Source organism: Myodes glareolus, chromosome 15 (genome assembly GCF_982192425.1).
Source record: "Myodes glareolus chromosome 15, mMyoGla1.1, whole genome shotgun sequence".
NCBI lineage: Eukaryota > Metazoa > Chordata > Mammalia > Rodentia > Cricetidae > Myodes > Myodes glareolus.
Genome location: NC_142040.1, coordinates 49930702 through 49955193, shown reverse-complemented (window position 1 = coordinate 49955193; position 24492 = coordinate 49930702). Strand labels below are relative to the sequence as shown.

Genomic DNA, 24492 nt, shown 5'->3' with positions numbered 1-24492 from the left:
GTTTGCTTGTGTTCACTTACTCTCTCCACTCTTCAACACTTATTTATCTGTCTGTCTGTCTGTCTCTCCATCTGTCCATCTATCTATCTATCTATCTATCTATCTATCTATCTATCTATCTATCTATTTAGATGTATATGAGCGTTTGCCTGCATGAATGTATGTGCACCACATGCTTGCAGTATTCCTTGAAGCCAGAGAGGGCATTGAATCCCCATTAACTGGAGTTACAGGTAATTGTGAACTGCTCTTTGGGTGCCAATAATTGAACCCAGGTCCTCTGTCCAAGCAGCAAGTGCTCCTGACACTCTAGCCATCTTTTTCTCTACTCCTACATGGTTCAGGATCCAAACTCAGGGAGTAGTGCTACTCATAGAGAATGAATCCTCACACTTCAATTAACATCATTAAGATAATAAGTGATAAACATGCACACAAGTCAACCTGATCTAGAAAATCCTTCATTGAGACTCTCAGGTGATTCTAGATTGTGTTAAGATGATAATTAAAACTGACCATTACAGAACATATTTTCACAACAACCCAGAAGTATAGACAGAAGTTTCTGTCCTGCCCAGTCCTGCAGCTGTTCAGTCCCAAAGAAACACACAGAGTCTTATATTGACTATAAATTGTTTGGCCCATTAGATCAGGCTTACTATTAGCTAGCTCTTACAACTTAAATTAACCCATAATTCATATCTGTGTTTAACCACATGGTTTGGTACCTTTTCTCAGTAAGGCATTCTCGTCTTGCTTCTTCTGTATCTAGCCGGTGACTAACTTTCTGCCTTACTTCTTCCTAGAATTCGCTTAGTCTGGTCTCCCTGCCTATACTTCCTGCCTGGCTATTGGCCAATCAGCATTTTATTAAACTAATATGAATGACAAACCTTTACAGTTTACAAGAGTATTATCCCGCAGCACATAAGACTATATATATCAGCTATATAAGCACATAAATGTATGTAACATGCACACACAACAAATATGTTATAAGTCGATTAAAAACTGACCATCTTATTAAACCCTTTTCAGATTCTCAAGGGAAAGCCATACAGTTTGGCCCATCCCACTGAGAACTGTAAATTTCACTTTGCCGATCTCTAATGACCTCAAATTATAGACTGAATCAAAGTTATCAGGCCACTATCAGCAGTGGGTTGGGAGTCAGGAGTCTAATGCTAGTGAGATTGTCTGAGGCAGATGTGGTATATCGGATGGTGCTCCATTGTCCTGAGCTGTGATCAGGACACACTCAAATCTTGTATAAACAATACTGAAGGTGGGCTACAGGGAGCTTCTAACACCATCTCTTTCGTTTGGGGCAGGCAAGTTGGGGCCTCCTCTCGAGATCAAGCTGGGCGCCTTGAACTGCACAGCGTTCACCGTCCAGTGGAAAACACCGAAGCATTCTGGCAGTGACGTCATTGGGTACACGGTGAGTACCGGAGCAAGGTGGATTCTGCTGTGTGTGTGTGGGGGGGGGGCATTTTCGCTATGTTTGTACCTTCTGAACAGGTTGAGTATCCCTTATCTGCTTGGGATCAGAAATATTTTACACTGGTGACCTTTTTTTCAGACAGCTTTCAGAGGATCTGCCTAATATATACTTAGATATCTTGGGGGCTAGGATCCAAAGCCAAAGCCCCAATCTAATGATAGTTTATATTGACCTTATACATACACAGCAGGAGACAATTTTATATACTTTCAGTGCATCTAAGTTTTCACTCATCACATGAAGTCAGGTGTGAAATTTTACTTTTTTAATGTTTTGGTGTCATATCAGCACTCCGAATGCTCCAGGTTTTGAAGCAATCCCAAGTTTGATTTCTGTATTATAAATATTCACCCTGTTTATGGCCCCTTACATAAACCCTCTTGTGTTAATAGCTGGGCTGCTCCCCTGTTGTGAGCTGGTACCACCATTCACACACTGGGACCTTTCCAGTCTTTCCTATGTAGCAAAGGAAAACAAAGCAAGTAGAACGTGAAGTTTCTGGTGCCAATCACAAGCCATCACATTTCGACAGTAATGCAGAAGTGGAGGACGTCACAGGGAGTCAGTGTGAGACTCCGAGTTAACGGGGCACACAGGTGACGCCGGGGAATGATCAGCCACTGTGACTTTTCCGCCAAAGACCACAAAGCAGGTTGGATTATTACAGTCCCCCCCAAACGTTTTTCTCTGAAGAGTGATTTTAGAGATGGGGCAGCTCTACAAGTCAGGACATTTCAGGCTTCTGAAATCTGTGTGACACCGGGAGAGCTGGCCATCTCAAGCCCACGAAGCCCTGCCCCTGGGGTTGAGCATTTCATCCGGGATGTTGAGAAAACGGCTTATTTCACTCGAGTTACACACCACCCCCTACTGTCTTTGTTGCACTGAAGAAGAGAGACTGCTGTTCACGGTCCACGCCTTCTGGTCTTCTTAAAGTGGCAATCTATTCTCGAGACTGTCTTAGCAATCAAACACCGCGACCAAATGCAACTTGAGGAGGACAGGGCTTATTCCATCTTGCAACTTTCAGGTCTCCCTCCATCACTGAGGGAAATCAGAGTGGGAACTCAGCCGGGCAGGAACCTGGAGATGGGAACTGAAGTAGGGACCATGGAAGAGTGCTACTTACTGGCTTGCTCAACCTGCTTTCTTCCAGTACCCATAACCACCACCCTGAGTGAACACGGCCCACCCACAGCGATTGTCAAAAAGGAAAATGCACAGGCTTGCCCAGGGGTCAACCTTACAGGGGTATTTTCTCAATGGAGGTTCACTTTACTGAAATTACTGCTGTCTTTTGTCAAGTTGACATAAAATGAGCAAAGACAAGGGCTCATCTACAAGCATGGGAAATGGGTGCCACTGAAGGTTATATTTTGGGGGAAGAGGGATGAGCTGAGTCCAACTCTACCCATCCTTCCTCACTGTAGGAGTCTTTCTCCATGCCTGAGCAAGCTTATGACCCTTCCAGAAACTATCCCTTATTCCCAGAAACTTAGCACTTATGGGGCAAGGTGGCATACCTCAGTACTACCACATTTCTGACTGTTTATGAACCTTTGATCTTAGGGAAATGTTGTCTCAATTCTCACCAGGGTCTCTCCTTCTTTTCAAGGTGTTTTTCTCTGAAGTTGGATCCAATAAGTCCCTCCAAGAGCAGTCACATAATGTACCTGTTGTCCAGGATACCCTAATCACTGTGAGTACTTCCATGTAGTCACCAAGGTGTTTGGGACCTCAGGGAAATGCAAAGAGATTACTGGCTTGCTGCATATACTTCCAGGTATACAATAATAGCAAAGGTTTCTGTTGGCATTCTCAAGTGTTTCCTGTTTACACTGCTTCAGTGGCATGGTATCTCTTTCTCCAAAAAGGCAGACGTTTGAGGAAAGGGTCCATCCCAGACACACTCCATTTCTTCCCTCAGTGAAATCAGCCACCTGACGGCCCCCCACAACCCTCCACTATTCTTTTCTTCATAACATTCAAGGCTGACATTTTTGTAATCTCAATAAAACTTTACAAATAAACACGGCACATCTGTGTGTTCCCAACTGGCTGGAGACATGATGCAGAAGAAAATGAGATGTAATTTGAAATGTATATTCACATGGTAGGTTGTTTATTTTATTTTCCCAGCCCCGCACCATATGTTGGCTCCTCCTGTTTCCTGTCAGAGTCTCTCAGAGTGAACTTTTTTGCTTTTGACTTTTTCTGGTTCGTGTCCTTTCTGCCCCTTCATCTGAAGGCTGGCGCTTCGGAACAGCTCCGTAAAGCAGGACACCGGCTCCTACAAAACAATACTGTCATGATGGTGGTGGTGGCACTGTCTGTCACTGCCATTTAATAAGTGCCTGCTGAGTTCAGCACAGCCCGGAACCTATTTGTCATCTTCGATAAGCCGCTATTACTTATTAAGTGTCTGTCAGCGCCGAGCACCGTCCCTCCTGCTTTATACTTGTTTTTCTGTTTAATCTTCACAACTCTTCCGTGACCTCATTCTGCTGACAGGAATGCTGAGACAGAAAGATGAAGTAACTCCCCCGAATCATATATCAGGAAGAACCAGCATCTCCGCACACCTTGGGCGGAGGTCTAAGCCACAGATCTGACTTGTCTTTACCCAAGCTCTCATAGCCTCTAAGGACTAGCTACACATTTCACCTTGCTTGAGTCTTTCTATCAGCCTTCGACCTTAAACTCGTCAGCCTCTAAAGCCCTCTGCCTCATCCTATGGGTCTCTCTGTCCTAAATTGAAAGAGTCTAAAGTTCTGCCTAATTCTGTCAGTTTCTAGTTCCAGAATCTTGCTGGTGTAACAACTGTCATAGTGGCTTCTATATGTCCACCACAAGGCAACATGCTGTGTGAGGACAGCATTCATTTAGGAAATCATCTGGAACTTTCCATAAACCCATTGATCCAGCCAGAGAGTAGGCTTTTCCCCTAGCTGCATCCACATCCTTCTATCACGCAAGGCTCACAGTTCTGCCTAAAACACAGCCGAGGTGTTGACCACATAGAGCTTTGAAACTGAGAGTCTGCTTGGCACCAGGGACCTGGGCTATGCCTATGGCTCGGTGAGACCAAGATAAGGCAGGTGTAAACTAGAAGACCACGGGGTCAGGCACAGGGTTTCCGGGCCTAACCCTCCAGTTTGCAGGTAGACTGTTGGCCAAAGTGACTTTGTCTAAGTTTCATGTCCCACGGAAGGAATGCAATGATCGGACTATAGTGAGAGCAAACAGAACTCTGTCTTAAAATCTCATGAAGATGTTAGATGCTGGTCCCAATGCTCTGATGTTGACCATACACCCCCTGTTATTTACATCCAGGCATTAGGGTGTCCAGCATCTTGTGATGTAACAGCTGGCACAATGGCTTCTGTATGCCCCCTGCAAGATAACATGCAGTCGCTGTTTGGGGGCGGCATTCAGTCTTAGAAAAATTCAGTCCATCCTGATGGCGTGTAATTCCAACTACATAGGAGGCTGAGGCAGGAGAATGTCAGCTTAAGGACTGCTGGGCTACAGAGTGAGTTCAAGGATACACTGTAAATTACTTATTAAGGCCATCTCTCAAAAAGAAAGGAGAAAGAACAAAAAATGGAAAAGGTAAAAGGAAAAAAAGGCTCAGGTAAGAACTCAATGATAAAGTACTTTACTAGCATGGGAGAGGCCCAGCATTCAAACCCCAATATACAAAACAAAACAAAAAGAAATAAAACTTATATTTACCCTGATAAAGCAGTTAGAGAACAGTATAAGATCAAATGTCATTGACTTGATATTTAATAAACAGGATTTAAAAGGGAAAGATAAATATTGACACAAGGAGTCAAGAGATAAAACTTGGGGTTGAAATCGAAACAGAACTTTCTAGAAAGTCGGATTCAAAGGAATACCCTTCAAGTGGGAGGAAATGGTTTGGACCTTAAGGATGGGCATGCATGTGTATGCACATATGACCAGGTGCCTGTATTTGTATTCACCTGTATTCACCAGGTGTTTGAGGTGAGTGAGGACGCTTGTCCATGATACTAGAGTGGAATTAGAGACTATCCGTAAATGCAGTAAGCCGAGAGGACAGCGTAGGAAGACTTGCAGGATTGCTCTCCACGAGATCAGATTCCTGGGCTGCCACAAACCAACTGGGCAATCTTTCTGAGTCTCAGTCTCCCGCCAATAAAGTAAGGATTCTAATGCTCTTCTTGGCCCCAGACAGTACATATGGTTCCCAAGTGGTGTGTCAGGGAGCCCCAGAGGTCTTCAGCAAAGCTGTAATGTTTTAAAACTTTAGGGCTGGCAAGGCTTGATGGGTGAAAAGAAGATCCTGCACAACATGGCGGCCCGAGTTTGTTTCCCCAAACATGTCAAGGTGGAAAGAGAGAACTGACCTCACAAAGCTGTCTTCCGTCCTTCATGCATGTAGCATGGCATTCATGCCACTGCATATATATTGTCCATACACACACACACACACACACACACACACACACACACACACACACAAAATCATAGTCTATCAAGGAAAACAGCAGCATCTCTGTGACCTAGTGTTAAGATTACTCCTTAGTAAATGGGCTGTGGTGTGTTTCTTTTGTTCCAGAGATGGTACAAAATGTTTCTAAGAAATTGTGTGTGCCTGAACAGAGGGAATTTGGGACCTCTGTACTTTTTCAACCTATAGCATACAGACGTGGTGAGAACTAAATGAGGCCATGGCTGAAGCGCTCTCAGCACTGCTGCACAGAATGAGTCCTAGAAAGTGTTTAATATAGTTCACATGGCAAAGGAAGGAGTGTATTTGCCTCTGCCGTACCTGTGGACAGAGGCCAGAGCCCTATGGGTTGCACTTAGCCCTGCACCTTTTCTCTTTCTCTCTAGTTCTCTTCTGCTTTCCCTTCTTTCTCTCTCTTCAGGGACCTTGATCATCAGGCAATTTTTATATGTCTTCAGGAGATTGAAGCCCAACCACAGCCCAGGATCAGGGAAAAGGAGTTCTCTTTACCAAAATGTTGAATTCTCTACATCCCGTCATCTTACATAAGGCCCACTGTAGATAACTAATCCCAGGGTTGGCAAGTGGGGTTGTGATCATCTAAGAAGAGCATTAGTGTCTTTGTCCCTGTGTAGTAGGAGGGCAGCCCGCCTGGCTCCCGGAAACTGTATTCTTTTAAACACTGCCTGGCCCATTGTATCCAATCCCTTATTGGCTAACTCTCACATATTAATTAACCCATTTCTAATAATTTGTATATCACCACGAGGTCGTGGATTACCGGGAAAGATTCAGCATGTCTGACCTGGCAGCTTCATGGTGGGCGGCTCTCTGCCTCTGCCTGGCTCTGTTTTCTTTCTCCCAGCATCCTGTTCTGTCTACTCCGTCTATCTAAGCTACTGTCCTATCAGGCCAAGCAGTTTCTTTACTAATTAACCAATGAAAGCAACAAATAGAAATAAGATTCACCTACACCATCCCTGGTGTGTTATCTCATGTGCCAAATAAAGGCTAAAGGGTTGAAGTCATTTGAACTCTGCTCTAAGATTATGGGAAGCTGATTGGAATGGAGAAAATATTTAAACTTGTGAACAGCATACTGAGGGAAGCCCCCCAAGCCCCAAACCTCTCTCATTCTTATTTTAACTTCCCCAGAGTATCCTTATAGTAACACAGGCCCCATCACCAAAAAAGAAAATTGACTTGATTTTCCAGCTTGAATTCCAAGTAGGGAATTAGGTTGACAAATGGTTAGTCAGATTTAAATGATACATTGGAAGGGGAGAAACAATGCAACAGATAATTTGACCAATGTAACCTGGATGGCAATGTGGAATCCTTAGAGATTGTTTGACAGAAGCTTCAAGAAGCTTCTGATTTGGCTAGCCCTCGGTGTCCACTTTAGAAAGATGTCTTGCAGCTCCACTTGGGAAAACAAAATAATGAAATCAAGCGATAAAAATTTGATAATATTTTTGAGAATCAGAGCCAGAAAATAATGGTTAGACTGATGAATTTTTTACATTCTGATCATGCATCATCAGTTAAGTGTTTGAGCACACACCACTATATGTATATTTATGTATTTATAAATTATACATGCAGGCCTATACTAATATATTATGTACATTATAAAATCCCACAGAAACTTAACAGAAGAGATAAAACAGAAATAGGAAGGTCTGGTCTCTTCTGCTATCTTAGTAGTTTGTGTTGCTTACCTAGAGGCTCGGGGCAATTCTATGGACTCTACTGGTCTGCCTGAGACAGAACATTGATTCTATTCAGGTCATATCTAAAGTTAGAGAGAGAAAACTTAGGAATTAGAGGATTTGTTTCTAGTTCCCACTCTCCCAGATGAGCAGAGGTGACCTTCAGCAAGGTCACCGAGCTCATCAGAAGCTCAGTGACAGCACATGGGTAGATGAACCATGCTTCCCGACAGCAGCTACGTTGGTCAATAGAGGGCATGTCGAAAAATGTCTGTGCATTTTAGTGGGAAAGCATCAAGATTATAAACTCTCTAATAGTGCTCAGGAAAGATTCCACGCAAGGGGGATTGTAGCCCCAGATTCTCTTCCATCCCATTGATCATTTCCTGTTTTTAAGATTGTTTTTACCCTCATGTGGTCTCTCTGTCTCTCTTCCTCACCCTCTATCTCTGTCTCACTGTGTGTGCAGGCATTAGATCCCTTGGGACTCATGATTGTGCAGGTGGCTTTGAGGAGCTCTCTCTATTCGGCCTTCCACCCCACTGCTTTGCCAGCCTTTTGTTCCCTCGTCCCCGTGGCCTGAAGTTGCTAACTGCAATAATAAGAGATTCTATTATGAATGAGGAGTGAATGACATGAATAGAATAGATAGAATCCTAAGATCAAATTGTAAATGGAGGGAGTCTTAGGACACTGAAGGGCAATTGAACTTTGGACAACCAGAGACTGACCTTAGATATTAGTGTGCTCTGTCTGGCAGAGGAGATTGGAAAGACTAAGTGATAGGATGTTTTATAATGGAAGTTAGACTCACTGTTGCTTGGGATAGTGGCCTGGTGATTGATCTAGTTTCAGCATCTATAACACGTGGATCATAGCGCTGACCTCTCAAAGCTATGGATGGGTTGAAGGATGCACTGGCGTGCCCAGATCTTACAAATTCCAAAATACTGCATAAAAATACTTGGCTAAACCAGTCATGAGACGCAAGTGTGGTGCCATGGCAGTTCACAAAGAGGGCAAGAGTCTCAGGGAAGAGACATCTTAGTTTGATTACTTGAACTTTCTCTCTAAGGTCAGTGCAATAAATGACCTGCCTTTTAAAATCTCCTACACATGTTGAGTTGGTGGACACATATTCATTGACAGATGGTCTTGGTGTTGTATGGACAAAAGATGTAACTTTAGGAAGTGATTTTTTTTTTGCATTCCAGAAAAGAACAGACAAATAAGAATCAGGGTTGTCTTGCTGCACCCAACTTTGCCAAAAGCCACGCAAAGAAGAAGTGGAAAGGGAGGTAGGGAGGCTGCTGGGTTCTCTCTGGCTTCGCCCAGAAAGCATCTTCAGTAGAAATGAAGTGCAAGAGAGAGGAACATCTCGGCTTGTTTTCAGACTTTGACAAAGCAACAGAACAGAGAAAAACCTTTTTTGTTTAAAGACCAATATATTCAACATTTTCTCCAGTTTCATGAAACACTAGAGTAGCAATTACAGGATCTCCAAGGATAGGCATAGAAAGATTTATAGAATGTCTGGTATTTTGCTAATCATTCCACAAAGTTCTGAGAAATTCTGTTTGGGAGGAGAAGTGTCAACGGAAGAAATGACAGTAAATCACCGACTCCAGTTCTTTCTTCATGGCCCCAACTTCTCAGTACTCTTGACCCTCTAACAATTAGACCAATGGCTAGAATGAAACAGTTGCCCCCGTCTCTCCCTGTCTGAGGGTAGCACTATTCTACCATGTCTAAAGAGTAGTTTGAGTCCTTGCTAATGCATATATGCTGCTTCGACAAATAGAATTTTTCTTGGTTTTTATTTCTGACACACTCACATTTCTGATCTATGAACTATGATTCATGTTCATAGTTAAATAGTAATCTAGATTTCAGTGTTTGTAAGTATTTATTATTGATTTAAGCATCACAAAATATTTTCAGTATAGATATGATTCCATTAAAACTCAGGTTTTAGAGTCATAGTGAGGCGGGCTTGGATCAGTGCTTTGTCACTTACTAGCATGTGTTCCGAAAAAATTGAATTAAATAAGGGTACATGCTCAAGGACAAACACTAAGAACAAATACAACATCCACCAATGGTAATTAATGATAGTGAGATTTGGTATAAACTCCTAGCAAAATCAAGAGCAATCTATGAAATTATATAATTTTAGTCCATTTTCATATATTGTGGTGACTTCTGGGAGAAAAGATTCCTACAGAAAAAGCCTGTAGAGCATTCATTTGGTTTGAAAGTATTTCTTCTCAGTGGGACAAGCCTGGAGTGTCAGTTCAGAGAAGAGAAAAACCTAGGTTTTGGACCCACACACTCACTCTAGACTCTGTACCTTTCAACTTGACCTAAACCCTGGGATAGAAGGTAGAGGTGGGGTTCTAGGAAGCAGAGCAGGAGGGGCACTATGGACACCGGCCTCGTGTTCAGCAGAAATCCTCTGTGAAGGTGTGTGTAGGGCAGAGAGAGAAGGAGCAAAGGGAAATACTAGAAACAGACATCTTCTGGACTGCCGTAGCGGTGGCCCAGACGAGGAGCCAAGGAACTCTGAGATAGAAATGGAAGAATGGCATCAGATTTGAGGATACACATGGTTGTGGGCAAAGGACACCCAGCCATGACCTTGGATTGTTGACTACAGAGCCCGGAGCATGGTTGCTCTCTTAACTTGCTTTGTGCGGCTACAGCAGAGCATCATGGGTAATTTATAAAGAGGAGAAATTTATTTAACTCATGTTTCTGAGTGCTGAGCACCACCGTCACACTGCTCAGCATCCGGTGAGGGCCTCCTGCTGCCTCGTCCCATTGTGGAAGGTGAAGGAGCCCAAGAACCTGCAAGAGTGAGAGGGGTCAGCTCACCTCAACTTATACTTTTCAATATTTATGTATTTATTTTTGTTTATTTTTTGAGGCAGAGTAGCTGTAGCCTAGACTGACCTCAAACAAACGACTTATGTACCTTGACTTTCTGAGCTTCCTGCTCCCACTCTCCAGAGCCAGTTCCTTCAATAAGCAGCCTCTTCCTGCAATAACTAGCCAACTCCCACAGTAAGTAATGGGATTAATCCATTCCTGAGGGCTCTGTCGTCATGATCTAATCACATAGGACATGGCTCAGTCTCTAGCACTGCTGTGTTGAGGTGAGGATTCAGGTCTATATTAGTTGACGAACATGAACTTGAGGAGGGTGCATTCAAGCCATGGAAGGTACTATTGATCACGATGGAGGGGTCAGTAGTTGAAGCTCTTTTCTTGATGAGGTAATCTGCTACTCTGGGACATCTTGGCTCTTGATTTCTTTCTTTCATTTCCCCCAAGTTCACTTATTCATTCATCAAAAAACCCACATGAGCTCTAGGAGCATGTCTGGCAATCGTGTAAGCTCTGTGATACCAGGGGAATAGGACGCTCCATCCCGTCCTTAACCGGGTGGGGAGAAGGTGACAAATGACAGGCAATTACAATACAAGGTGAGCAGTGTTAAAATTGAGGCCCACCAAGGACACCAAAGAAGCCTAGAGGAGGGGCATCTAACCAGACTGAGGGACGGGGTAGAGAAATGAGGTAATGTCTCAGTTGAGTCATGAAAGATGGGCAGGGTGAGCCAGGCAAGAGTGGCGAGAAGGGCATTTCATGGAGAGGAGCAGCAGGTTCAAAGGCCCAGAGGCAAGGAATTGAATGGCATAAGTGTGATCGCTGCCAAGTTGTTAGCTATGACCGGAATGTAGAATGCCAGGAGGGGCGATGGCATGGAGGATGTTAGGAGGATGAACCAGGGGGAACGCACATAGGCTGTACTAAGGGGATTTTAAAATGCAAAGTTGATAGGATCCGACTTGAGATATAGGAAGGTAACTTTAGCATAGCAGTATGGGTGTATGGTCAGTACTTGGGGTAGACAGCATCAGCCTATTGTCTTCATTGTGAGGGCTTAGATTTCAATGACTATTGGGATAAAATAACATAGACAGAGTCCAGTGGAATGAAGAAGGTGTCGTCAGCTCCCCTGATCACTGACTGGGTGATGGAGAGGGAGGGGGACGGAGATGTCAGCGTCAAGTTGAAGCATCTAATGATATTGTGAATACAAATAGGATGCGGCCCCAGCTCTCAAGCAGTTCAACCTGGAGGAGCAGTGACAGTTTGTAGTGCAAGTTGGTTGTCCCTTGTTCAAATGCTTCGGATCAGAGTTTCAGATTTAAAATATTTTTTGGACTCTCTCTCTCTCTCTCTCTTTCTGTGTGTATGTGTGTGTGTGTGTGTGTGTGTGTGTGTGTGTGTGTGTGAGAGAGAGAGAGAGAGAGAGAGAGAGAGAGAGAGAGAGAGAGAGGAGATAAGATTGAGATAGGACCCAATTATAAACACAAATCACTCATGTCTCATCTATTCCTAATCACACAGTTTGATGATAATTTCAGGCCATTTTCTTAGTTCACAAGTGGTTTTGTCTGACTTGTCCTAAGAAGTCAAATATATAACTTTTGACTTCTGATGCCCTATTCATGTTAGAAAAAAAAATCTTTGGTTTTTGTCATTTTGGATGAGAAATGTTCAAACTATGAGTATATAAGGACCAAATTAGTGGCAAAATACTCAGTAGGTGTGATCACCAGGTTTAGGTGGTCCAAAAGGGTGCGAAGGAAAGAACTGGAACCCTGAAGTGAATGATGAACCTAAGTAAGCAGAAGGGAGTCATCTCAGATCCAGGACAGTGGGTATCACAACCTACTTCTTAAGCATGACCTCCGTCCCAACTGCAGTATGGTACACACATGATCCTAATGCTATGACCAGACAAGGCAGTTACATTACTGAAGAAGCTGGGACTCAGGAAGTCGAGTGTGAACAGCCCAGAACAGGTTGGCTCCAAGCTGGTGCCTTCCCACAGCACTAACTACAACTGCTCCCCTTAGCACTGTGGAGACACACCTCGTCCTGGAGCCGGGGGAGCAAATCTTCAGTAGGGCTTTCCATTTGGTATTTCCGTGAGGGAGTTCATACGTACATCCATCGTTAGTTCCAGCAGTCCTCACGGAGCAGGAAGCAGCCAGCATCAGCATCGCGATCAGCATCATCTAGGAACTTGTCAGAACTGCAACAAATTCTTAGGCCATTCCTCATGCAGGACTCCTGAATCAGGCACTCTGGGAATCGAGCCCATAATTTACCTTTAGGAAGCTTTCTGGGTGATTCCATCCATTTAAAATTTGAGAACCAATATTCCCATCTCTTAGTCCATGGGTACACATAAAAACTCAGGTTTGCCATGTGGCTGGCCCCTCACTGTGGCAATGTGCTAATGGAAAAAAGACTGAGGCATCCCTGAGAAGTCCGTTTGTGAGCTGCAGCCGGGCAGCCGGTTCGGATAAGCTCCAGTTCTGGATGCCTGTGGATTCTAGGGAAGATTAGCCCTCCAGACTTGAGAAATACGTTGTGATGTTTGGCTTTGTGCAAATTTTGTAACTGAGCCAAAACCTAGATAGAGCAAACTGTCTTTGTCCCAAGCAAGTACCCAGAAATCTCAAGATAGAAACCTTACAGAAACTGTCCACATCTGTGATTCTGAACCTTCCTAACACTGTGACCCTTCAATACAGTTCCTCATGTACTGATGACCTCAACCATAAAACTATTCGGTCGCTACTTCATAACTGTAATGTTGATATTGTTATGAATCATAATGTAAAAATCATAATGACATGCAGGGTATTTTATTTGTGACCCTGGGGGCAGTAGGTGGGGGGCATGCAACCCCAGAGGTTTAAAACTGCTGGTCTAGAGTGTCCAAGTAGAACTCCTAATTTGTGGCACTTTTCTTGTTTGATTATTGACAGGAGGAAGTGATTGGAGATTTGAAGCCAGGCACCGAGTATCGAGTGAGCATAGCTGCTTACAGCCAGACTGGCAAAGGGAAGCTTAGTTTTCCTCAGCATGTGACCACCTTGCCTCAAGGTAAAATTAGGCTCAAATCAATTAATGATGGGAAAGGGCCTCCATTTATTTATGCATTCACTCAGCAAACATCACATGCCAGAGACTATCTTGGGCTCTGCGAGGCCAGTGGTGGCCACAGTAAGCATGCCTCCGTGCTCTCAGACCTCAGCAGGGTAAGGCAAGACACTGACTGATTAGCATATAGTAACAGACTGTTAAATAGACCCGCAGGCTGCAGGGACTTAGCACGCAGGAATGCAGGAAGAACTCACTGAGACAATAAAAAGTGAGACTAATGGGTGGGTAGAAATCAAGACAGTGAGGAAGGCAAGAGGGGGTGGGGGGAATCCAGGAACTGTTCATTCATGCAACGCAGAGGTGGACACCGGATTACAACGCTAGGTCCTCTGCAGCTACTGTTTACTCTGTGCTCTCTGGTGAGACTGACATTAATCAGTCTCCACCCTGTATGTACTTCAGGAAGTGCTTAGAATGGTGGAAAAGCCCTCCAGGCCTAAACAGTAGTGTACATAAAACCTGAAGGTGTGGAAGTCTGGCCGTGTAGACAGTAGCACATACCAGGTGATGGGATCCTTGTCACACGTGAGAACACACGCCACCTGCCCTACCACTGGTCACCAGCACATACACCAAGCACACAAACAGAAGTGTTGGAAAAACTAAGTGGCAGTAACGATGGGTATTCAGTTTCCTTGGGGTTAAGTACCAATTCCAACATGGAGGCAGATGAACGACTGATAGGAGATGGAGTGTGGCAAATGATTCTCAGGGGTACACATCGTGTGTCTCAGAGACATCCGAGCCAACTGAGTTGCCTGCCAGCCAGAGGTTCTGGGGGGAGAAAGGCAAGATTTCAATGAGCCTATGTTAAATCGTAAAACCATCAGTGCTTCCTATTGTTTGGTTTGGATTTTGATGCCATACCAAGTAAAAATGTTTCAGTAGTAGAATGGGCACCTGTTTTTGATGTATCCAACCTCTCCATCACCGGCCAAGTCTAGCTGTGTCTGTCATCCTGTCTAGATTCCTGCCTGACTCCTGAAGCACCCCAGAAGCCACGCGTCCTGGTGGTCTCTGATTCCGAGGTGGCTCTCTCTTGGAAACCCGGAGAAAATGAAGGAAGTGCCCCGATTCAGTCCTACTCTGTGGAGTTCGTCAGGTAAGTCACAGGGCAAGTCGCAGACCACAGCTGCCCCACAGTTACTCCCTATGTGATGTTAATCAGGGTGTGGGACCTTCACTGGACTTCAGCCAGTGTGTGTTTAAGGTGGTCCAAAGTCGTGGCGGACCATGATAGCCATCGGGTCAGCATATATCCCTGAATGTCTTTGATGAGTAGTCACTGGTGACACCGTCTCCTCTACTTCTTTTCTAGCCACGGTTCTGAGTTCTGAAAGTTCTTCACGTACTGTTGCCAACAAGCTGGCCAGCATTTCAGGCTTGAAACTTGCCCTTCTGACTCTAAAGTACTGTATTTGTATTAAATATTTGATGGCTTTTCTCAGAAGGCGAGGGAAGAACTCTTTATATACAAGCACCATGCACTGTGCCTCCCAGATCCATATTTCCTTGGGGCAAGTTTCTGAGCTGGAGTTCAGCTTTCTTCCCTTCCTACATCTTAAGCTCTTGTTCCTCAGTTTGATAAACTAGAAATTCATGTAAAATCTGTGACTGCCTATGCCTTTGTGCAGCTTGCTTTCTTTCTTTCAAGAAGAAAAGTTGGGCAAAGGGAATTCCCAATGCAAGGTCTTCGGCGTGAATTTGGGTCTCCATCTGACTCTGGGTAGAAGCTGAGTGAAGTCGATCTGCCCTACATTAAAGATGAGGGGCTCCTCAGAGGCCTCGATGTTGTGGATTCATAAAGAGCCTCGGCAGGACCTTACTCCTCAGGCTTTCTGAACCCGAGCCAAAGAGTCCTGTCAAGATTTGATGAGTTGTTTTTCTGTCCTGACCTCCTAGTTTATTCCTGGGCTGTGGGAAACAGACATTTATGTCTTCGGATCTTGTTTTCAGGCAGGACTTGCTGAATGAATTCCAAGTGGCAAAAGTTATAACATATCAGCTTCTGTGACTAGAAAGTCCAGTGGCAGGGCTGAAGTCAGGGAGCAGTAGATCCATGCCAGCCCAGCAGTCTGTGCCCATCCATCGCTCTACTTCATTGATTTTCCAGCAGACTTTCCCATACCCTTAAGTTGTGTGGTCTTCAGGCTTAGCAAGAGAGTGTGAATTTCTTCTTGGATCCAGCAGGATTTTGATATGTATTCTGACTAGCCAAGTCTCGGTCCTTTTCCATTTTCCTAGCTCATCACAGTCTGGCCAGAGTGGAGTGAATTCATGGACTAATGAAACCCCAGTCATAGTGCAAACTCTGAAAGCAATCATAGGTGTGGGGGGGGGGGTCAGACATGGAGTGTGTGGGCTGAGTGTTCAAGAGGTGGTCATCTTCAAAGGGAAATCGTAGAACAACTCTTGGGAAGTGACAAATGGATGATAGGAAAACCTGGAAGGAAAAAAGAGGAAGGAAATAAGGACAAGAGGAAGTGAGTAAGGACGAAGGGAATAAGGAAGAAAGGAGGGAAAATGGAATGAAGGTGGAGAAGAGAGGGAGGAGGAGGGACACTGGCGAAGATCAGACCAAGGCTCCTCCCTGAAGGTAGCACTTAATTCTGTCTCTCAGCATACCAGGCAAAGGCTGGTGTGTGCCTAAACTAGAGATGATTCTAATTCTGGTTCTAATGCGAGTTAAATGAGCAATACCTGAGGTTCTCCGACGACAGTTTTCTCATCTCAAAAGCCTGGGGTGGGGGGTGGGGGTTAACAGATGATTTACTCCCACAAATAAATTAGACAACACCAACAGAACAAAATGTTGTACTTAAAACTTTGAGAAAGGCAAATGTTTTATCATCGGCTTGCAGATTGTCTGTGCAATCCCCCGCAGGAGGGTGGGTCTCAGTGACTGTTAGTTTTGCACTCAAACGTATAGATAGTTTCTTCAGCTCAGTCTATGTCTGATGTGTTGATAAAAAAAAATGAAAACAACAGTTTCCTAGCCTTGCATGCATACTGTAAGTGGAAAATGAAAGTATGTTCTTCAGAACCAGAAGCCCCAGGAGCGAATGCTGCTCCCTCGACTCTCCAGTCTGCACGTGGCCCTTAGACAGCCCCCTTCCCTCCTGAGCCTCTGACACCTCTCAGAGCTTTCAGTGCCCGCAAAGCACAGTTTGGGACAAGTATCTGGGTACAAGGAATTGGCTTTGAAGCCAGAATGAGAGCAGAGACTGTGATATAGCGAGAACTATAAGAGTGTGTCCCTGAAGGTAAGGGCGTTTTTCCCGTAACCTTGACTCTTCCACAATCTTGCATGGCCTGTAGGTGCTGGAGTAGATTTGAACACTGGGAGCCGTTGGGTTAAGTCACTAGCTGTAACCCCAACCAAGCTGGGTAACCCTGTGAGTCTGACTTTCTCTAGCCAGAAAATACAGATGTTCAGAGAAGGAAGAGACAAAAGATATCTCTCAGCACTTAGAAGAGGGCCCCACCAAGGACCCTTTTATGTTTTTACCCTGCGCCACTGAGAAATGATCTCAATACCAGCCATTTGTGTTTAAGGAGATAATGTAAAAACCGTTAGAGAAATGTGGTTAAAGGAATCTTGTGTCGCTAGTGTCAGATGCCACTATGGCTGCCAACATACTTCCTCGCCAGCTGCAGATATAAAAGCCAGAAAGGCCCGACTTGGATCGGCATATGCTCATCCTACCCACGGCCCGGCCCCTTCAGGCTACTGTCACTGTCCGGCCGCCACTGGAAGATCTTTGCTGTTGTTGTTTTCTAACCACACAGTGCTGAGAAGGAGCCTGTGAGACAGCCCCACAGGCAAAGGAGCTTGCTGCCGACCCTGATTCCAGAACCCTCATGATGGAAGAGACAAACTGACTCTAGAATATTATCCTCTGACTTCCACATGTGGGCTATCATGTGAGCATGCTCCTGGGCACACATACAAGCCTTCGTGTGTGCGCACTACACACATGTACACAGAAGCGCACTCTAAATGTAAAAACAAACAAATTAAGGCTATCAGTGCAGTATGTATGGTGAAGCTTCAAGTCATCTCAGTATTTGTGATTCGCTTGAAGGCTCTGACTAACTTCATCTCAGATGGACTGAACCCGAGATTTAACAGTCTTCTTAAATAGGTAAACCAACAGTTTTCTTCCCAGAACTTTACTTATGACTAGAATTCACAGCAATAACCAGATGAATGGCTGTAATATTTAAGAGGAATGTGGCCTGTGTTGGTTTTTCTGGCCCTCAAATGTTAGCACTGAAAACATTTGAGATTTCTTTTATTCTCTGTTATTTTGTTGCTCTTGTCAGCTGAGAAAGTCCCTCTGTTTCTGAACTACAGCCCTAAGGAACTATGCTAATTTTCCTAAGGAAATACGCTAATTGGTATACCACCAATTTAGAGAGAAAAGGAAAGAATGAAAAAATCCCCCCTGAAAGTATTTAGGAAATTAAGGTGCTCTAGTATCAGATGCCTTGAGAAAAGGACCAAATAAGCAAGAAGAAGCCTGGCTGGTTTGGATGTCAGGTGAGACTCAAGTTAACAAATGATGCAGGGATTCCTTTTACTACTTTACTTTTAAAACTGAAAATCTCAGAAGCACCTTGCAGACTAGCACAGGTCCTAGAAATTCTGCTAGCCATTCAGGCCTCAGACTTAGATAGAAGGGCTAAATGTTTTTGCAGAATTAAGACCCTGGGTTCTACAGGTCCAATCCCTTCAGACTTCAGTTCTTCCTTCTGTGATGGTTCCTAGTGAAATCCTGGTTGGGGTGGTGGGAGTTGATATAAATTGAATTGGGCAGTCTGTGGGGTCACTGACAGTGGGACCAGGATTTATCCCTAGTGCTTGAACTGGCATCTAGGAGCACATTCTTTTTGGAGTGATACTTTGCTCAACCTAGATATAGGGGGGAGGGCTTTGGTCTCATCTTGAAGTGAAGTGTCAGACTTGTTGACTCCCCATGAGAAAGAAGCCTTACCCTTTCTGGGGAGTGGATGGGAGTTGGAAAAAGGTGGGAGAAGCAGAAGGAGGGGAGGGAGGGAGAATGGGGATAGCTATGTAAAATGAGAAAAGATTGTATTAAAAAATTCTTAATAAAAAAGGAAAAAATAAATTAAATTCTGATGTAGCAGCTTTGGGAGACATTTATTAACTGCAAACGCCAAAGCCTGCTCCCCTCTGGCCCACCTAGGATAAACTGCCAGTCAAGTGTATCCTTGGCCCATTCCTTCCGTCTGTCATTTGATTAGTTTAGACCAATCTGTAAATAAAGAGCAGCTGAGGGAACTGAAGGTCAAATGGATTTTTTTAATGTGATGACTTAATGGTTTGGACTTCACACCACAGTTCATTTTTTGTGGGGAGCAAAATTTGCTTAAAACTCCCTGCGAGATTGACAGGGGAAGGCTCCATGGAGTGTGTGGGACTTTCTCTCACTCCTGGCCTGTTGGTCACGGATGATCTATAGGATTGTGTGTCTTCCCTTAGAGCCAACTGCTTATCTTGCAGTCTGCAGGTCCCCAAACAGCCCCTTAGATAGAATCCAAGGGTCTCTGTACTTGGCTGGAAGATAGCTATATTCTTCCTTTTGACATGTGGAACTCAGTGTTGTCTTTGTCAATCAGTGATGATTCAAACCACAGAGGCACAAACAGTTCCCGGGACTTCCGTCAGCATCAGATTGGTCTTTTCTTATCCCATTAAAATTGTTGCACTTATCTCAAAATAGCATCTGTGTTTACCATTATACTGAAATGATTACAGTGACTGAAGTTCATTGCTGGGTTCTCTTATTTAACACTTTAATAATATAGTACATATGAAAATACTATGCTTATTACTTAGATTATTGCTATCAACCTATTGGTTGCAGTCTTATGTTTAAAATTTTGCACATGAAACCATTCTAAGAAGGGGTACGTGGGCTTTGTCAAACAGTCACAGTGGCATTAGAAGGTTAAAGACTGCAATTATAGGCCAGGGGTTGGCAGGCCTTTTCTTGAGGGGTCAGATAGCATTTTTGCTCCACCAGCAGTATGAGGTCTGTCTCTGCTACTCTACTATACCACTGTCACAAGAAAGCACCTGTGGGCTTTAGGACCTCAGTGATGTGTTCCCGTAAAGGTTGACAGCTGGGTTTCCTTGACCATTGTCAGGGTATCCTGTTATTCCTAATATTTAATTTCCTCAAACACCCTTATTAAAAGCATCATGTGAACATCTATTCCTACAGGCCCATGTTATTAACATATGGGTACAGATCATGGGCAAGAGATTTAGAGGTGAATAAGCTGAGACTCAAGATTTTGGACAGTGCCATGAGGGAGAGAGATGAGCATGGTCCAGAGTGGTGAGTGATACACCAGGGGTAGGGACACCAGCTTCGGGGAATGTATGCTTGGCATTCGAGCCTATTTTTAATCTTGAAAGTTTTAATTGATGCACCGAAGTTGCACATGTCAGTGGGCGACCCAGTTTTGAAGATACTTGGGTAGGCTTCTTACAGAAGCTAGGAAAGAGACCTCAGAGATAACTGCAGAAGAGGAGGGAGGGAGCAGTCTGAAAGGCTTAGGCTAGAGGAAGCCACTTAAGCAATGGCTTGCAGGCAAGAAGAAAATGTTCTCGGAATTGCTTAGAAAGCCTGGAGCTATGCGTGGTAAGAGAAGAGTAAGCCGGGTCAGACCAAGAAAGGCATTAAGAAAGAGTTCACTTTCTATCCTGAAGGGAAAAGGGAACCACAGAAACTTTTAAGGGGGAGAGTGATTTCAGTATTTGCATTTTTGAAAGACTATGCAGACTTCTCAGGGAACCTAGAGACAAACAGGGCAAAGTCCCAATGATCCATGAGCTTGCAGTCTAGAAGGGAAGACAAGAGAAGTTAAAGAAACTGTATCTAAAGGTGGTAAGCAGTGTGGATTCCAGGCACCGGGAGATTTCAGACACCCACAACACTGGCACATGAGCCGAGGCTCACGAAGAATAAAATGGGGGAGCGGGAGATCATCTTAAGCCATCAGTGAATCTGATGTCCTTCATCAAATGTTAAATGTTAAATAGGGGAGTCATCAGAGCTTTGAAATAGGCCAGATGTATCTGGTGGTGCTGTAGGCTTGGTCCATTCGACCTCTGGCTGGAGGGCAGCCTCTGCCCTCCGGACCATTGTGCATGCGTTACTACGTCCCCTGGGGTGTGACTTTCTGCTGCAACAAATTGTACTCTCAAAAACAGTTTCCTAGTGTGAAGTAACCACTTTGAGCCCAGTTTCCTAGTTAATGTTTGTAAGATGTTTAAACTTCACTTTCCCCTCACCTTCAAAGGCACCGGTTCTCAAACTGTGAAAGATGATGGATTGAAGGTACTTGAACTAATTGGGGAGATCCTGACCTACCATTTTTCAAAAGGAGGTTGCAATATAATAAAAAAGAAAATATGAGAGAATGTCACATAGGGCATAAACAGGTGTTGTGAAACTTGTTTCAGTTGTGTGTGTGTGTGTGTGTGTGTGTGTGTGTATGTGTGTAAGAAAGAGAGATGTTTATAGGGTCACCGTACCCAGTGCACATTTTTCTGTGGGTCATAGAGAAAGCATTGCTCTGAATCATTGAATAGAATCATTGAATAGATTGAGGTCAGAGGCAGTAAAGTCAGTCCGGCTGCCTACCCTGTTCTGGAAGTCACTTATTACTTAAGCTTCCCTGACTGGTGGCCACCTGCCTTTGCCTCTACAGCTGTTCCTACCGAGGCATACCTATTTGACACCAAAAGGTTTCCCTTCCAATGAGTTGCCATTGGCATCTCTGTAAGAAGCCACTGGACAACCGATTCCCAAGTGGAAAATCCAGAAGTGTTCATATCATCATGGCAGGATACAATCTCTTGTCTCCTATGCTCACTACATCTGGTGCATTTAAGCCCAGCAGTGCTTACCCTTTGAACTCTGGCTCTAGTGGTCAAGGGCCTGCAGAGAGAACAACATAGAAAACCATTTCCTGCTCGGAGCTGTGGGCCTTTTCAATAGCACATGACCCTCGGAGTTCATAGGGAGCATGTGACCACTTTGAAAGTCCAGATTAGCGTCTTTTCTGTGGTAGGTTTTTACTCTATGGTCTCCCCTCCTTAAGTCTACATGAAATTTTGATAGTGTCCTGTTAAATTTCATTTGAGTTGGCCTTGCCCTTACTCTTACACTGAAATAATTTCAAATTCTGTCACACATTTTATGTGTGTCTTATTAGGGTTTCTATTGCTGTGATGAAACACCATGACCAAAGCAACTTGGGGAGGAATGGGTTTATTTTGCTCACAGTTTCATAGAACAGTCAAAGGAAGTCAGGACAGGAACTCAAGTAGGGCAGGAACCTGGAGGCAGGAGCTGACGCAGAGGCCATGGAGGAGTGCTGCTCAGTAGTTTGCTCCTCATGGCTTGCTCAGCCTGGACCACTCAGCCTAGAAATGGCACTGTCCACAATGAACTGGGCCCTCCTCCATCAGTCGCTACCTAAGAAGATTTCCTAAAGACTTACCTACAGCCTGATCTTACTGGGGTGTGTTCTCAACTGAGGATCCCTCCTCAATTGAGTCCCTGATGACGCCAGCTTGTGTCAAGTTGACATAAAACTAGCCAGTACAGAGAGTTCATGTCCCAGACAAATATCTGTATTTCTTAACACTCCTTGGATTGTTTTAAATAAGACTCTTCTTCTTTTGAGTTCAAGTTACTAAGATCTTTGTTAATACTTTTTTAACTTGGTCATGTAAAGCTATTTTTTCTTTATTCCCCTGAGAATTCCACCCACCACCATCGACTTTTTCTTCTTCTTAACCACTCATACCGTGTTTAGGAGCCCATCCCCCACATCTTCTTTTGCCAGTTTACCCATTTGAACTTCTCTGAGATACGTGAGGATTCCAGGCAGGCTAATAATTTAGAAACTCATTAAAACAATAATCCTTAAATACTTTGATATAATATTTATTTAGGGGCAGACCATCTAAACATTAATTATCTTTTCTTTCTCATTTTCTCACATGATCTTCAGTAAAGTGTTTCAAGGTGTTTGCAGTCCAGTTTTCTGTTGTGCTGGTGTGATTCCATCCTGCCAAGGTCCTGGAGGAATTGTGTGTGTGTGTTTCTGGGGGGGGGTCATATACTCATGCGCATATACACGTGTGTGAGTGCTTGGGCTAACACACAAGCACCCACATATCTTGGGCATATGTGGGTTCATTTGCCCACACTCATCCTATTAGTTATTTCTCGTTGCTGTGGGAAAAAAAACCACCAGACAGAAGCTCCTAAAGGAAGGGAGTTTATTGTGCCTCACAGTTTGAGGGTATCGCCCACCATCGGGTGGAAGGCATGGTGGTGACAGTCGCTCTAGCTGCGGTGGCAGGAGCTTGAGTCACATGGCATCCATAGGCAATAAGCACAGGGAGATAGCAATTGTTGCTCCAGTTACTTCCTTTTTCTTTAAGCTAGGACCCCAGCTTATGGGACGGTGCCATCCCCATGCAGAGAGGCTCCTTTTACCTCGGCTGGACCTCTCTAGAATCACGCTCATAGACAACACCTCTTGGGCAATTCAAAATCCTGCCAGGTCCTTCACAGGAATTAGCCATGGCCTTCACCCATTTACTTTCTTAGAAGTCTTCGCTGAGTAGCATTGAGATTGCTGGTGAGAGGTTGATTTTGAAAAGTCAGTTAAAATTACAGCTCATATTTTAAAGGGATACTAATACCATAAACATTCCATTTAAAGATAAATTCTGTAAATGGACATGAATTAACCACATTGTTAAGATAAGGCTGTGATAGGTTCTTTGAATGTCGTCCCACTGACTGGGCTGCCACCTTGAAATTCTTATGGACCTCAAAGATCTCATCTGTACTAATAGTTTCTTCAAGAGAACCAGAAACTTAAAGCCATTTGCAATGCTGAGAGCAGGATCCTTGGAGAATTTTACAATTTTCCAAATCTTCCTTCTTCCTGTTTCAAAAATAATTATTTAAGGATCAGCTTTATCAAAAACAACGTAACTAGCACTCATTTTTATACTTAGTGCTTCTCTACTTTCTGTAATATTAGCAATTATAATAAACACGAAAGTCCCAAATGAAGCCAGATGTGGTGGTGCCTGCCTGTAGCTCCTGCACTCTGGAGGCTGAGGCAGGAAGGTGACATTGAAGGGGAGCCTGGACCTCAGAGTGGGGCCTTTTCACAAGCAAGCATGGAGAAATCACAAGTAACTTCTGGGATAAACTCGATTGGCTTTTGATAAGTCAGGTGTTCGATTGGTAGGAACAAGTGCAGGGCAGTGGTTAGATAGAAGCTGAGACAGAAAACCTTAACTGTGTATGGAGAAAACCTTAACTGAGTATGGAGAAAGATACCATAGGCTTGCTTACCTAGCCATAGTTAATGTTTTCCTATTGTATAGACTAAACAGATCTATTGTATAGACTAAACATGCGTATCAGGGACGTATTTACGCTTTGGCTATCCCACTTACCCACACGTACTTGGTGCTTAACAGGTTACATCGCACATAAGATGCCATTTGGATCTCTCTTCCACCCAAGGATTCTCCACTGCCCTGAATTTGTTCAAATCCAAACACTTTTGTAATTTAATTTAAGTTCATCGCTGTCCCCATGGACTTCCCTCAAGAGTTCAGCTATTATTAAACAATTTAGATACAGTTCTTGGGGCCTGGGGAGATGGCACAGCCATTG

The 24492-nt window shown here is 44.1% G+C and overlaps 1 protein-coding gene across 2 annotated transcripts in view; it reads left to right on the top strand.

Annotated features, from left to right (window-relative positions):
- The window catches only part of Egflam (EGF like, fibronectin type III and laminin G domains), a 167471-nt gene that overhangs the window by 66517 nt on the left and 76462 nt on the right, over positions 1–24492 (top strand). For both annotated transcript variants that reach the window (XM_087896921.1, XM_087896920.1), the window contains exons 2-5: positions 1332–1441; positions 3120–3203; positions 13564–13681; positions 14708–14843. In XM_087896921.1, the coding sequence (XP_087753047.1) occupies positions 1332–1441; positions 3120–3203; positions 13564–13681; positions 14708–14843 (448 nt within the window). The remainder of the gene's footprint in view (positions 1–1331; positions 1442–3119; positions 3204–13563; positions 13682–14707; positions 14844–24492) is intronic.